The sequence below is a fragment of the Colias croceus genome, chromosome 1 (genome assembly GCF_905220415.1).
Source record: "Colias croceus chromosome 1, ilColCroc2.1".
Classification (NCBI taxonomy): domain Eukaryota; kingdom Metazoa; phylum Arthropoda; class Insecta; order Lepidoptera; family Pieridae; genus Colias; species Colias croceus.
In genome coordinates this window covers 8,401,027-8,418,829 of record NC_059537.1, presented here as the reverse complement: position 1 = coordinate 8,418,829, position 17,803 = coordinate 8,401,027, and the positions used below count along the sequence as shown (strand labels likewise).

The 17,803-nt window shown below is 32.2% G+C and overlaps 1 protein-coding gene across 2 annotated transcripts in view; it reads left to right on the top strand.

The window, feature by feature from the left end:
* Positions 1-893: 893 nt before the first annotated feature.
* The window catches only part of LOC123694763 (lachesin-like), a 52,667-nt gene continuing 35,757 nt past the window's right edge, over positions 894-17,803 (top strand). For both annotated transcript variants that reach the window (XM_045640335.1, XM_045640333.1), the window contains exons 1-2: positions 894-1,169; positions 16,463-16,629. In XM_045640335.1, the coding sequence (XP_045496291.1) occupies positions 16,560-16,629 (70 nt within the window). In that variant the 5' untranslated portion in view covers positions 894-1,169; positions 16,463-16,559. The remainder of the gene's footprint in view (positions 1,170-16,462; positions 16,630-17,803) is intronic.

Here is a 17,803-nt window from a genome sequence, read left to right as displayed (position 1 = left end):
TAAACAAGTAAGTACACACTTAATAATCATTAAAATGTTTTAGTAAAAGCAAATTCACGTGTAAAATAAGACACAAACTGTATACCCTATTTTGTAAATGATAAGGTTTTAAATTCAATAAGTGAAATCTGTAAATTTGAGACTGGGAAATAGACGTCTAGAGGGCGTAACGGTGTTTTACTGGCTTATGGCACTGTATTAATTTTGAACCGTAGTAACTTTAGTGGTGACAGAGCTAAGATACCAAAACATTATTCACTTTGTAACGCAAATGAAACTAGCGTTTAATTTACTGTTATAATTTAGTAAATTCCTTTAGAACCGCTATAGTGGAATATTCCGTAGTCACTGTGGCCACAAGTTGCAGGTTGTTGGATAAGATTTATAGATGCTTTATTATGTGTATTATGCATAAATAATTTAGGAACAGACCAACGTTGAATACAATGTTTAATTGTAAATAATAGTTTTCAACATATCAGTGAAAAGTTTAAATTGTTCAGTGTTTACCAAATCAATTGTATTATAAAGTTCCCAGCGCCCAATTTAATTCAACCATAGAACAAGACATGAGCAACAGCACGTGAAATTGCGAAAAGGGGAACAGGAAAATCACACGGTGTAGTTTCGCGGGTCGACTCGCTTCACGAACTACATTACACTTTACATAAAAAACATTGTGTTGAACGACAACGGGGCATCAACTTTCCCAGCGAAGACATAAGCGAAATTGAATTACACATATTGAAAAAGAAATGTGTAGCTCCTTGGTAGGCGTGGTTTTGCCCGCGACTCCTCCTACAAAGTGTTTCGCGCATGGATCGCGTCCACATCGCTTCGCTCGAGCGGCACTCAGACGCGCTCGCGGCAAACATTCCCAGTGCGGAACCGAACGCGCGCCGGGCCTGTGTCGCTACCGCGGGCAACTTCGCAACTTCAACGAGTACACTTTTCGTTTGTTTTGTGGAACGAGCTACAGATTAATTTCCAGTGTTTTACTTGGACAAAGTTTATTGAAACTTTACCGCAGTTCTATTTGTGGAATCGTCTAACGCTAATACTTAATCTGAAAGGTTTTATGTGAAAAACTCGTTATGTGTTCGGTGAAAAGGACGTAACGTGGCTGTAAATTTTACGTATACATGAACAGTCAGATGATTTTTGAAAAGGTGAGACTTTAATGACACGATTTAATTAAACACAATTGAGAAAATATTAATATTATAGGAAGATATTTCTATAAATAAATGGAGTCTCGTAGCTCGTAGCTCGTGCTCGTAGCTCGTGGTCGTAGCAGGTTACTACAAAGTTCCATTACTACTACAACTAAAAATTACTGATGGAACCTAGAAACAACAAAGTTTAATAATTTTGGATCTTATTTAATAATTATAAAAAAGTAATAAAATATGTTAAAGTTGAATTTACCGCCTAAATAAAAAAATGTTTTGTGTCTTAGGGCCGATTTTTCGAATCATCGAATATCGTATTAAACAACCATTTTAAAAATGTATTACTTGCCCACTTTTTGACAGTTTTTAGGTGTCATCTGTATTTTATTGTGTAATACATACTTTATTGGACGGATAACATTTAACAAGGATTGAAAAATCAGCCCTTAGTAGGCGAAAAGTGTTTCTTATGGAATGTTTTTATTGATGTACCTACTAAGCGTGGTGTGATGTGAAAGGGCATGATAAAAATAAATCCTTAAATGAGACAAATCTATTTAACTGACTGATAAAAGAAAAGTTTGTGAATGAATTTCTATTCTAGTAAATTAACTGCATTTTCAACTTGCAAGTTTCGTTTATTTGACTATAGATGCTTTCTCTGACTTTGCTTCAGTTAAACCGGGACAAACAGTTACTGTGATGTCAGTATTTTAAAAGTGGCTTTTGTGGCCGAATAATTATTACAGTGAGACACTTTATAAAGCGTTTGTGGGAAAATTGAACTTGTTACTTACTATAAATATAAAGTACCTACTGATTAAATTTTATGATATATCTAGCACACGTAAAATGTTAGTTTTTTTTATAACAATAATATTTTTGCTTACTTTAATCAAGCTCAAAATACTTTTAAGATATTCTTTTATTTTACTTCATCAACAACCTTCAAACTTTTATACAAAAAAGAACCTTCTTAATTATGGACTGAAGAAAACAGTTTAAATTGAAATAGAACCGTAGATACGATCAATAGATGTCGCTACATACTATTGGTTATAGATTAAATCCAAAACAAAGGTTTTAATTAATTATTTTCAAACCCTTTCAATATAATTTATTAAAATACTAGCTTTCCGCCCGCGGCTTCGCCCGCGTTTTTGAAAGAAAAACCAGCATAGTTCCCGTTCCCGTGGGATTTCCGGGATGAAACCTATAACCTATCATATGTGTTAATCCAAGTTACCTTCTATACGTGTGCTATTAATTTCATTGTAATGGGTTCAGTAGTATTTGCGTGAAAGAGTTACAAACACACACACACACACCCTCACAAACTTTCGCATTTATAATATTAGTAGGACGTATATTGATAAACATAAAATTCTTAGGAGAGGTTAATTTCTCATCCTGAAAACCATTATCCTAATCCGTTGTTATCCCCAATCCAGATGAATGAAGTCAAATAAGGGTCAATGGAAGTATTAACTATTAATCCAATATTATGAGAAACATTGCATTTTGCATTCAACACAAATAGAAACCCCTTTCTATTTTTATTCTTTGTCAATGAACTACGTGGCTTTTAAATGAATTAAAATAATTATGAATGTCTTTTGAATTTGTTTTCAATTTAGTTGTACTGATGAAAATATTATTTGAATATAATAGAACTACAAAGGAATTTATACATAAACTTTATATAAGCATATTTAAACATTTTTATCTTCCCTGTTTTGTGACTTATGTTTTAAAATGTTTATGTTTTTCGTGAACTTAGATGTTCTGATTTCATTTTTCAAATACTCTTCTAAAACATATAAACCGCGAATAATAAAATAAATTGAAAGTGAATCAGATATTTATCTATATCTATACTAATATTATAAAGAGGAAATGTTTGTATGTATGTATGTATGGTTTTCACGCATAAACTACTGGACCGATTTTGATGAAATTTGGCACAGACAATCTTTGGACCCTGAAAAAGAACATAGGCTACCTTTTATTGCGAAATATGTACCACGGGCGAAGCCGGGGCGGAGCGCTAGTATCATATTATAATATGAAAGAGTCTCTTGTAACATCTTATAACCATGATATACAAAATTTTAAGGGAGTTAAAGTTAAAAGATGTCCAAGTTATAAAATAGTTGTCAAATAATTTATTCTTAAAACTTGTTATAGGTAATTATTATTAATACATAATAATATTATACTATAATCTATCTTAGTGGCTCTAACTATTAATGAATAAGATTAATAATTTATATTATGTCAAATGACGATAAATCACTAATATTCATACATTCATTACCAGTTTATTAACACTAGACTATTAGAGGAATTAGACTATCAGTCTTGATCAAATATAGGAGCTTAATAGAAATTTAATAAATAGTTCGGGAGAAAATGTTTGAAAGCCAGAGATTGACGTCAGAATAGCGTAACTTGCTAAATGTGTACAAAACTTTAATACACTATCAATTAGACATTTTAGCAGAACAAAGCTGTTCATATATTTAGCGGTTTCATTTAAGCTTAGCGTAATTATGTTAATTGTCAATATGTGAATGTTCTTCCAAAGAACATAATTATAGTAAAGTATCTATTCAAATCAATTAAAGTGGCGTAGAACGTCCACTCCATGTCATTCATATCTACCCACATAATATATTCATGTCAACATTAAGATATCGTGTTTATTAACTCTAATATTTCTTCTTCTTCTCTTCCTTTAATGGCAATTCCGTATCCCAGAGAGGACGGATTCTGCCAATGTCAAATTATGGAACTCATATTTTGTAAACTAAACGAATGAGACTGACATTGCTACACTACAATCCAGATTTGGGTCCGGTATAGTTACATTGCCGGTGTCCGGTATAGTTTTTTGTTTGTTTTGTGTGTGCAATAAAGTGTTTTTTATTTTATTTTATTTTTTATTGCTCTACGATATTTTTCTAAATATCTTTAACATACGCCTTATTGCACTGTGCATTTCAGTTCTTATAGAATAATTTTCATATAATTTCCAATAACCGTAATCTTTATTTAAATTCTAGAAGCAATGTACAACACAATAGTTTCTACGAATTCACAGGTCAACTTTCCTGTTGTGCAACGATAAAGGAAATTAGTTCTAGGAACACTTGAGGAAGAACCAGAATCAAAATAATTAGAAAGTAAATGCCTTTTTTGACTCAATTATGTTTTAACTTTCACTTTTTTACCTTTTAAAGAGATAAATTGAAATAAAAATCCATAAATCATGAAACTGTAAATACTAACTAATATGAATACAATTAAACAAAATTCAATGAACTTACTTACAGTGTTACGAGTACGCTCTGTTACATTTTAACCCCGTGTTGACGAGCTTGTATTTTCAGAGAGGCCTTTTTTCAAAAACAGTGACGTGAAGTAGAGGAACGGGTCACTTGATCTCTATAACTGGAAATATAACTGATGCTGTGATATTCATTTTCCCTCAGTTGGATGAAATTTAGTTAATTGCGTCATTACATTTATATAGTTTGCTATTCTGTAGATAATACAAAGCAAATGTTTATCAAAGTTTTCTAGCTCAAATACAGAATGATGATGATGAATTAAATATTCTTGCATAAAATGATTCCTAATTCTAATGATCCATCTGAAGTGTTATCGTATTTTCAAATAGTAAGAACTAAATCTTGCGTGTTCATAGATGTACTACTTATTTACAACATTAATACCTATAAATAGAAATGATATTGTTTTGTATAATTTTGCGTAATAAATGTTATTGCATCGAAATAACCTAATAAAACGTTAAAATGAACCGTTCTAAGAAATCTTGTATTTTGCCAACACAATATATTTAAACTACAACACAAAATTAGTAAAAATTATTTATTTTCACAACACAACTTTTATACACACACAATATAATATATATTTCACTTTACGATTCACAATATAGAACTTAACGAATTCTATAATATAGAATAGGGATTCGTCTATATCAGCCCAGATAGTTCATTATAAAACAAGTATTTTGCAAGTAGTTTTTATCTCAATTATATCTCTACATATGCACTTTTATGAGCAGTTTAATTATTATCAATGTAAAGTTTACCGATAAATGAAGAGATTACTCGGAGATCCACTCGACGATTCCATTTAATATAATCGCGAGATCTATTTACATAGTAAATGAGATTTTAATTTATATCAGAACTACAGCTCTTTTGCTTGAAATTAATTTATAATGTTTATTGTGACATGCTATTCAAGAATTAAACCTTTATACGATATATATTATGCTTAATATGTATTCAAAATATGAACAAACTACTTGTACCTACCGTATAAAATCTATACTAATATTATAAAGCTAAAGAGTTTGTTTGTTTGAACGCGCTAATCTCAGAAGCAACTGGTCCGATTTCAAAAATTCTTTCGGTGTTAGATAGCCCATTTATCGACGAAGGCTATAGGCTATATCATCACGCTAAGACCAACCGGAGCAATGCGAGTGAACCCGCGGGGTACAGCTAGTTGTAATATATAAATAAAAATTCTGATAACAATTTTTTATAATTGAAATAACTAATTACACAGCTTATTACAAAAGCGCATTATTGATCAATAGTGAAGCATTTAATGCCTGTTATAAAATGTATCTATTCATTTGGTCAGTGGGACTCGTGGATCAAAATATACAACGCGTTTTGAGGTAGAAATGCAGCATTGGAAACAACACTGAATTTGCGTAAGGCATGTACAAACATATTATGGACAGAAATACAGATAAACATTGGATAAACATTACAATCAGCTACGAACCAGATGATGCATTGACATTAATCTTGTTTGTCTTTAAATATGTAGTATTTTTCCTATAAAAAACAGTCTTTAGTATTTTATTAAGATGCCATATTGTGAGATAACTCAAATTAAAATTTTAAAACCACTTGCGAAAATGCACAAAAATGAGGTCCCTGAAGCACTCCATGTGTCAGTAAGTATTTTAAATCTCTAATATTTACCAATTACAATAACTAACGTTTACGGTAGACATTTTATAAGTTCCAAGCGGATTTAAAAGAGGGTTTGACATACGATAATAAAATAAATAAAAATAAAAAGCCCATTTTTTTCTGAACTAAAAACTTATACAATACATACATTTTCTTAAATACTAAATAATTATAAAATATCTCGTAGTTCAGTGTACCGTTTGGCATAGGCCTCCTCCAACATCTTCCACTGGGTTCTGTCCCTCGCTACTCTTCTCCAGTGTGGACCCGCTGTCAGTTTTAGGTCATCCTCCCATCTTGTTTGCTGACGACCTCTGCTGCGTTTGCCGTCACGGGGGAACCAGTTGGAAACAGTAGTGCTCCATTTATTTTGTACTAGGTTTCCGCCCGCGGCTTCGCCCGCGCAGTCAAAGAAAAACCCGTATAGTTCCCGTTCCCGTGGCATTTCCGGTATCAAACGGATACTTTCTCGGGTATCAAAATATCTCTATACCAAATTTCATGCAAATTGGTTCAGTAGTTAAGGTGTGATTGAGTAACAGACAGACAGACAGAGTTACTTTGGCATTTATAATATTAGTGTGGATGTCTCTAATCATGTGGCCGGTCCATCTCCACATTTGTTGGTATATACGTCTAAGTATATCAGTTACTTGATTGATATACGATAGTAGTTTTTAATGGAATGTCTGTTTATCTACCATATCAATAGCACCGCTGAAATCTATATAAAGTGTATCAGTAATCAGTTCGAATGTTCATTGTACGAATTATTTTAAGGCTGCTAATTTTTAAAATCAAAACTGGATCAAAGAATTTAATTAATTAGCTTATCGAGTAACCAGAGGGCACCCAATTACAGATGTAAAGACTTTTGATAAGAAGTTTAAGCAAGGTTCTCTTAGCAGTAACATTGGCCAAATAAATTTTGACCTTTTGAACCCATGTCGTTGAATGTAGTTGCAATTTTATAGCCTTTACGATACTGGCAATTATTCATGATTTTATTATTTTTAATCGACTTCTGAAACGAGAGTTTCGATTTCAGCTAAATTTTTTAAAAACGATCAGTGAAATATAGATAAGAAATTTGAATATTCGTTTTTATGTTTAGTTACTTAGTAAAATAATGTGTATATTGCATTCATATCTATAAATAAATAAAAAAACAATTTTTAATTAATATGCAAAGTTTATGATACGATTATGCTTAGGATTATGTATAAGGAATAAAAATATTAAACTTATCATTTGATGATCAGCACATTAATAAATATTTACAGTAGAATGTATCTATCTCCTAGAATAGAGTGTTATGTAAATGAAAGGGTAAGGGTACTTGTTTGTAATGGTATAGGGAAAATAGGTATTATGTTTACTTCATAATCTATTAGTGCAACAATATGGATTTGATGGTCCAAAGTAAAAAAAAAAATGTATTAATTCAAAGTATTTTATCTTCTATAATATAAAAATGAATCCCAAAATGTGTTGGTAAGCGCATAACTTTAGAACAGCTAAACCGATTTCTTTAATTCTTTTTTTATTGAAGTACGAGGATGGTTCTTATGTAGAGAAAACGTGAATATATACCACGGGCGAAGCCGGGGCGGACCGCTAGTTTTAAATAAGTAAAATAAAACATGCATGGATTGAGAAAGGTATTAATTTATATTAATTAATAACCATCGCATTTAAATAGCTTTATAAAAGCTTTTATTTATATTAGATACAAATATTAAATGTAGAAGAGATTAAATTAATGCAACGAAGGGGTTACAAGATATTTTTTTAGGAAATTATTATTTTCCGTGTCTTTCAATTAATTTCATATCTATTACCCACGTAAAAGTAATCATAACAGAAATATATCTTATAAACGTACAATAAACTGAGTGTCATAATATAAAAATGCGCTGCAAAAGAGTCAATACATTTTCTAAGTTGTTCATTAAGTTAAAAGCTTCTTGAGAGCCTAACAAGAAGCTTCGTCAGTTTTATAAAAAATGAGGACCAACATAATTCAATATTCCATTCATTTTCTGTATGAGTGTCTGTGTATACGGAAATTTTTAAGCTTTTGGTAAAAAATACCGCCCTTCGAGGTTATTACGCATTCTTTCATTTAAATTCCCTTTCAACTTTTTTATAAATAGGTTAATTAAAATTATATCATATTTTGGCTGTAATGAAATGTTACACAAGTGAAATTATTTTTTAAAATCTGTTAGGCTTAATATGCGGTATATAATATATTGGGTTGGCCTAAAATAGATTCATATGATGCCGGGCCATACAAGTTACACCTCTTACGTTTTGTACTATAAAATTGAGCCAGTATTACAAATCATTGCTTTTTATTTTAAATACTAAATTGATTATGGCAGACGTTTCGAATGTAACATACCCGCTTACACCAGTGTACTTTTGCATTATTAAAACTTTCCCTATTTCATATTGTTAGACTTAAGAAAAACCCACGATCCTTTTTTTTCGTTTCAAATCGCGCGTGGACACGGATTAATAACCCAGCCTAACATAACGAATAGGCCTGCGACACGAAACATATTAATAGTGCGTAGTGACTCTTTGATTCCTCAGACGTAGATGAAATCTGGGTGAACGAAATTGTAAATAATATAAGCTTGTATTTACGTTAAGATCAAATATTAACATCGACATCTTAATATAAATATAAATCTCGTGTCACAATGTTTGTCCTCAATGGACTCCTAAACCAATTAACCGATTATAATAAAATACGCACACCATGTGCAGTTCGATCCAACTTGAGAGATAGGATAGTTTGAATCTCAAATCGTTTTAGAGAAAGCGAGCGAAGTCGCGGGCGGTAAGCTAGTTAACATATGTAATTTGGCTTCTATGATGTAACGCCCACACAGATCCAGACTAACAAAGTCTAAGATGACAATTTTTACATAAAAAAATCGAGTTATCCTAAACACAATCTTTAAAATCCGAACTAAAGCGTTATCACTCTCAAAATGTACGTACAATACAGTGATTTATGTGATTTTTATTAGGTTATCCCTTATCTTAATAGTGTGTAAATTACAGCTAAGTGGATTCGCAGGTAAGTGAGGTTACGTTTCCTGAACGGTGAGTAATTTAAAGACGGTAGCTTGATATCTGCTGACGCATCCATTACCTTCCAACAAAGGGTTAGAAACAGCTCGTAAATTATAAGAATGAATACGTTGATTTACAATAAGGCGGAATATTTCCTATATGTTTTGGGAAAAAAGGGAAAATATGTTAGTTTAAGAAGTATATTTGTATGGGATTTAATGGATCGTGAATGATCGTAAGGTAGATTGTTTAAAACTGTATAATATGAATTATTGTAAATTTAAGATAATCAATTTACATTAATCCGCTTAGTACATTTTTTTTAATTCGTTATTTGCGTTAATAATATGCATAAAATTCTATGATACATTTCTTCAACGACTTAGATTTAGTTGCGCATATTCTACAGACTTTCTTTATAACTTACATAATATTAAATCAATTTCAAAACGAAATGAGTTACATTCATTAAGCATTCATTAAACCGAATCTGGCACTCTGGCAGTACAAACAATAACCACGCTAAACCTAACACAACAAACACGACATGTTACAATCTATTCAAGCAAACACCAATGAAATACGTCTCCATTATTCATTGTCGTCAAAATGGGCCCAACGAAAATAAAATCGCAGCGTCAGTGAGTGTCCGCCGAAAATCAATAGCTAGCCAATATGTGCCTATCATTTTGACATCTAGAATTTCGCTCAGCTTAGGCTGCGTATCCACCAGAAATGAACGAGGGAAATGTGCCGTGCGAGGACGTCTAGCTGTGAAAATTTGTGGGGGTTTTCATCAAAACTGTCCGACTTACCTCGCACTCATCCCTAGCACATATCTCTAGCTTGTTTCGTATGCGCAAAAACCTAACACCGCTGAGCCGTTTCCACCATAGTGCATACAGAAGCGAGGTAATTGAAGCGATACTATTGTTTCTCTACAAACACATCCCTCGCTACGTATCCTCGTAAATCTCTGGTGGAAACACAGCCTTATACCAACTGGGTTATTCCTCTCTGTAGCCGCGTGTTGCATGACGGACATTTTTGCGCGACATGTCACACCCGCTATTCATTAGACCTACGTTGTCCGTGTTGACATTAATTACAGGATGACCCTGTAAACGCTGCTATGCAAGAACATGAGTGCTTTATTGTTTTATCAGAACAGGTAGTGCTGGCGGTTCTCCTCATGTTCAATATTTTAATAAAGTTTAAATAATTTTATATCAATACTCCTAGAGGCCTTTAAATTGATGCATACATACAACGAGCTATATAAAGATCCGTGGTTTCATATTTCATATTATAATGACGTATAAATTTAAACTCTTTCATTGATTAAAGCTCACTGATGTTTCTAAAAAACTATGTAATGATTGAACCCTTATGAGCCGGATTATAGGATTTTACTTACGTCATAAAAAACAGCAGTGCTGATCTAGATTCCGATATGAATCATACCAAATTTCATACAGATCTTACCGACACTTTTTGCGTGAAAAGGTCACAAGCATCCATTCCATCCAATCCATCTATTCTCACGAACTTTAACAATATACAACGCAAACGAACACGGGCAATATTTTATTTTAAGTGACTCACACTACTCTTAAGTCTATGCAACATTTAGTTGTGGCACAGTTGTGGATAGATTAGCGTCTTCAAAATGGATAAGGAGTTTGAAAGGATTGACGGAGAGAATGGTTTTGATATATCCGTAGGTATATATTATGAGCAAGTTCAACCCACCCCATACCAAACATACAATCTATTCCGAGCTATACAATACCAAGTGGGAAGTGAAATTATAAATTCAGCAGTTCTCGTAAATTTTTTAACGGTTATAAAAAAATAAAAGTGCATGATTATTGTATGGTCATTACGCTTTTTCATAAAAATTCTGGCTGACTATCGGTTTTGTAGTGTACATTTTTTCAATGACACCTGGAATCTATAAAAAATAACAAATTAAGTAACATAACATATTATAATAAACATTGTACCTACACTCACACACACATTATAACTCAGACTCTCATTTAAATCTACACAATCATGAACACAGACTGAAAGAATTAATTTTTAATATATACTAGTTCTAGAAATCACTGAATTTCTTTGAAAAGTCAATTTTCCTCGCAAAAATTTAGCCGATCTAAGTTACTCCCTGAATAAAGCACTTTCTCATATTATCAATGTCTCGTAAAAGACTTTGCATGCCTTATACATTAATATACAAGATGTTTAATATTAAGGAATTTTCCCCGAAAAATACTGCTACATATTATATTTATAGCTACACGCAGCACGTGAATCTATTATTTAAGTCAATATAGGAATTATGTTATCACATATTGCGAGAGATTAATTATATTAGTTTATACATTAAATTCGTCTACGGAGATAACAAGTGACACTAGGAATTATCCTTGATCTGAACTTAGTGAAGGGATTAGGATGTATTCGCTACGTCAGAATTGCTACAGATCTCTCTCAATCTTGAACATTCATCTACACATATCAAACCTATCTAATATTGACACTCGCCGAAACTTGAAGTGAGTTCTAAACTAAGTTTTGGGTGTGTCTAATGTGTTAAAGTATTAATGGCGAACCATAAATTGCTTTTGAATTAATTGAAACATGAGGTATAAATTGTTGTAGTGAACAGACTTAATTGATTAATAGATTTTTTTATCTGTACGTATATATATTTTTAAATGTTATTTTTCACAAATACATATTATTATTTCTACCATAAGCTTAGGTCTAAAAACTTATATCATCCAATTCTCGCGTCCAACAAAAGTGCATGGAAACGCGTCACTGAAAAATAGCAATATGGAAAACAAAAGTACGAGTATGCTTTGATGAGTGACGGCATATAGTCGATGTTTGGACGTAGAGGAAAGCCAACATTTCCGCCGTACTAATCACTTTATTGCTGCACCGTGAATCAGGGATCGCGGCCACATGCGGCAGCCGACTGATTACGCTGGTTTATAATTATTGCAGCTCTTACAAATGAGTCCGAATTGCCAACACGACGATATCGAAAATGTTTTCGGTTGATCGTTCATTAATTTGTGTATATTTTGTCAATTTCAACATTTGTCTGATTAATGTCGCGCTGCTTTGTGCTGATTTCGCATTGTAATTTAGAAATGTTGCGGCTTTTGATGTTTAATCTTTCAAATTTATGTTTTCATTACGTAAATCTAATTTCGGTTATTATTGAATTTGTCTTTGAACTTTTATAGAAAGCCTTTCGCTTTAAAACTTTGTGACTCGTTATCTTATTTGATCTTGATTTGAGATGTTTCTGTGATGTCTGAATTATGATAAAAACATTAGTATATTTTATTCAGGAGTCGCTTCTAAGATGAGCAGCGATAATGTTGAAAGATTTTAATGGAAACACCTATTCCGTTTTTCGTTTAATATCTATAATTAAATCATTACTATAAAACAATTTTGTATAATTCTAAATTAATAAATGGGGCTTACTTTGAAATGTTATTTGTTCACATTAAAAAAAAAACTTAAAGTCTCTTCCCACTTATTGAAAAAAATGCGGTCTCATTCGTCATTTTAGGTACGTTTTATCGTTTTTAAGGAAATGGCCAAGAAACATTTTAGGGGCAGAATAATCAAGTGCTATAGTCGTATATACATTTGTTTACTAGTTCCGATTTATCTAAAACCCCACCCATAGGCGCAGTAATTTCATTCCCATATTTTTTTATTACCATGCATAGGCCGCGGACTGTCTCGGTTTCGTATAATATTATATACTGCAGTCATGTGGCGTGTGTCCCAAAAGAGTTGAAAACATTTATATCATTTTTTAAAAGGCTTCTTTTAAAATGATAATAATATCAACAATTAAATATCTTGCTCAGACTAATGAAACATTCTTTCCATTTTAAACAACTAAACTTATTTACTGACTCAGAATTTTCTAATAAATATTGTGAAGTAAAGCATTAAAAATGTTAATTAAAAGTAGCCCACGGATCCTGCTGTATTTCTAAGGTTATTAGTTTGCAACAGCGTCCGTAGAAAAAACAGACGTATTTTATCTATTGCTATTTTCATTTTTCTAAATATTCAACTACATGTTTTTTTATTAATAATACCTACCATTAGGTAATTGATTCCTTGTCGTTAAAAATCCCGCTTTTAAGATTTGATCTGAGTAAAAATAGTAAGCCGGTAAACAAACATTTTATACAAACCAAGATTATTTTATACAGGGTGTCCCAAGAAGTATGGATATGCTGAAGCCAGGAGGTAGAGGACCTAGAGGGCTATCCGAATCACCCCCATGTATGTTATGCGATTTTTCGTATTGACGTCACCATGAGTAAAAATATCATAGTACTCGGCGATAGGTGAAAAATTGAAAAAAAAAAAACGTCATAACTCCGAAAATACGAAAAATCGCGTAACATACATGGGGGTGATTCGGATAGCCCTCTAGGTCCTCTACGTCTCAGCTTCAGTATATCACTACTTATTGGGACACCCTGTATAAATAGATGATGATGATATCTGTAATTATGGCCGTTCCTACGTCTATAAAACTGCGTACCTTCCTACTATTCCTAGCAAGTACTAAAAAATAACACCCACTATAAAATCGCTTAGCGCCCAGCCTTTTAAATATTCCAAATAACCCCGAACAATCCGCGAGTAATAAAGATGCAAAATCTTAAACTTCTTCACGCGCCAAGTAAAACAAGTCATGCGAAACAACCCTAAAAACTTTATTACTTGGAAACTATTTCCAGTGCTCGCAAATTGAAATAATTTACCCTATCCGAGCGCATAACTTTAAAGTAACTTATGATCGCGCACCATCGGGGTTACAGCGATAATGTCACTTGATGTACACGCGGCAGGAAGGGAAGCGCGTAATGCGCTACAGGCGTTAATTACAACTTCCTGCGTACACCGACCACCGTGCTCCGTAGCGATGCAATAGCTTTGAAAAATTACAACGCAATTCTCACTGTGGACGTAAAGACTTATTGTTTCATACAAATCTTTACAGAGCTACCTCATTGCATTGTTATACCTTCCTTTAACTTTAAAATAAATATAGTAATAGTCTGGGAGAGTTCATTATAATGCGTAAAAATGAAAATTTATATCATTGTAGAAAAATATCTCAAACTAAAATTAAGGTATAATGTCGTAATAGGTACGATAAATGTAATATTAAACTGAAAATAAATAAATAAATCTCAGTTGTAATGAGAAAAGATTAACTGCCCAAAGAAATCAAATACTCCGAAACACAAATTGGGTTAACGAAGTTTTCGTTTCGTCGGCACGCTGTCTAGAACTAACTTCATTTGTCGAATAAAACGCGATGAATATTATGTTTTAAAATAAAAAACAAAATAAATATAACATTTCAGGGTTAACATACATTCTCTCTTTTATTTAATGTCAACATATTAATAATAACTGAAACGAGTAAAGTAATAAATATATTATTTGCACAGTATATTAAACTTCGATCATGCCATAAATCATTGCTTTTCAACAAAAACGTATTATGAAAAAAAAAAATTTTTCATTTAACAATTAGGTATTGCGATACAAAAAACTATCTAGCTTTAAGCCCACTTAGAGCTATCCATCGCTAATTGCCAACAAAATTAATTATCTGTTACAACAAAGACTTGCTCCGGGATTGTTTTGCTTTTAGTACATTTCGGTCACTGGAATAAAGCGTAGGTGTCGGTAAAGCGCGACATCTTTGATATGAAATTCTTTTAGAGCCGACCACACGTATCACACTCTCTCATATTTCAAAACGTTCGACTGTACGAGGCATGACGCCGACTGTGCAAATAAAAATAATATTAAAGCTTTCGTTGTATTGCTTTTGGATTCCTGTGTTTCCTTTTAATCTGTTTTCACGTATGTCCAGCCAAATTCAGACTTTACATTCCGTTCCCGTTTCGCTAATCGTAATTGATTTATTACATTGCATCAAAATGTGTACAAAATATCTAGTTAAATTAAATGTCTCTATAAGCATAACCTGAAGAAATAATAGAATTAACCTTGGTCAATATAGATTATATGAGCTTAGAATAAAAAGAAATAGAAAAACATTATTATAATTATTACCAACTAGCGGTCCGCCCCGGCTTCGCCCGTGGTACATGTTTACATTTTCTCTACATAAGAACCATCCTCGTACTTCAAGGAATATAATAAAAAATGAATTATCGAAATCGGTTCAGCCGTTCTCGAGTTATGCGCTTACCAACACATTTTGCGATTCATTTTTATATATAAGATTGCGAAATGGAACATGTTTGACTAGAATATTAAATGGATGTAACTTATTTTAAATACCTCATAACATACTTGTCTAAATTAATAGCTACCCTACTATAATTTTGCATTGATAAATGAAGTCCAGTTTAAAGATGCAAAGTATAATACAATGATGCCATAAATTCGTCAATTTAAATAATTTTGATATTATTTTCTTTAAGTATAAATAAAAGACATTTATCAATTAATTCAATGTATTTCGAACAAAATGGCATGCCCGTATATTTTAAAATGGCTTGTTGAGAACGTGGGTATTTAATTCATTAAGTGGTTATTCAGAGAAGTCCTTAAAATACAACGATATCGCCTTTGTAATTTGATATTCAAAGCTCAAAGTAATATTTGAGTATTAAAAAGTATAATGATTTCAAATATATTTTATTTAGTTACTACCATCATATTGCTTATGATGATTGTATATACTATATATAATATGTACATATATAGGTACCTTATAACTTGATTATTTACACATAAGACATCGTTTCTATAATGTTCATCATCATCAGCCCATATACGTTCCTACTGCTGAGATACGGGTCTCCTATGAGGGTATGAACATATCCTATCGATGTTTTCCTTCGCCGTTCGAGCAGTGATGATGTTATAACATGCGCAGATAAATAATTGAAGAACCAATTTATTTCCTGCTGGTCTCAAATCCCTGCTCTGAGACCCACTGCACTTTAATAAAAAAAATATATTTAATTTTTTTTGTTTATATCTCATAAAATTTGGATTTTAACATTGGTTATTGAACAACCAGCTTAAATACTCAAATGACAAAAAACTAAAACAATATTTTATTTTCAGATATTTTCATCACGGCTCAGGCGGAACAGCAGAACACCATAAACATGACACGGGCTTGTAACAGTGGCCAGCATCGAAGAGTAACACGCTGAGCATCATGGCGCGCGTGCGGGGCGGGCCGCTCTCACGGCTTCTCATTTTGGCCGTGCTACATGTTAATTTTATCGGTGAGACATTTTAAATATGCAATTATTTGATGAACAAATTCAAAATTTTTGAAGTTAAACTTCTTTATCGGGATTAGAAAAAAATTTAGTGTAACATTTTTCCGTTACGCGCCATCTTGTTCTTATCCCTACCACGCGTGATTTGACGTATAAATTCTGTCAAGTTGCATAATATAGTAAATTATTTTTGAAAAATTGTGTACGATAATAAAAAATTAAATGCACTTTCCAAGCCGTTTACTAATAAAGCAAATGGATCGTTTAAAACTGTCGTTTGGATTATTTTCTTCATCTCACATCAAGCAATCCCTTCACAAATAATGATAATATGCAATGGGAATTCAAAGTTTTATATTTGAAATATTCAACACGTAAGTAATATACCTTCTAAATAAATTCAGTCTGTGTGGCCATCTGTCTATCCAACTGCCAAGATGGATGGACGTACGCCAACTCCAGTTTTAACTGAAATATTTTTATTAGCATAGCACTAGAGGTAAACAAAAAAAAAGTTTTTATTTAAGCTCGTCTGCGTTTTGCTTGATTAAATTCGCCTCAGTATAACAAGTGTCCATTTTCATGTTTACCCAATTTCAATGAAATATTGATCTAAAAATGAAAGTACATTGTGGTATCTTATACATGTAGTTAAAACTAACATGAATCGTAATTCTTTTGTCCTAATCCTATTGTTATTTATTAATGTATGAAATCATTATCGCAGGCAGAATTACTTAGAAAAAATACAAGTATCGAGATAAATTATTAAAATGAGGGTAATAAAAAATAAAACACCGTTAAGCAACTATGTTTTATTTCTTACTAGTGGTCCGCCCCGGCTTCGCCCGTGGTACATATTTCGCAATAAAAGGTAGCCTATGTCCTTTCTCGGGTATTAAAATATCTCCATACCAAATTTCATGCAAATTGGTTCAGTAGTTTAGGCGTGATTGAGTAACAGACAGACAGACAGAGTTACTTTCGCATTTATAATATTAGTATGGATTGCCATGCTTGAGTTTTTATTTTATAGCTGATATTTACAAAAATATCTCTGAATGTTTCTTACATTTTTTCCTGTTCATGCAACCTGAATGTTATACTAAAACTTGTTGAACTTGATGTTATTCTTTCGTTTTATGTTAACGAAGTGATCAACTGAATTCAAACTATG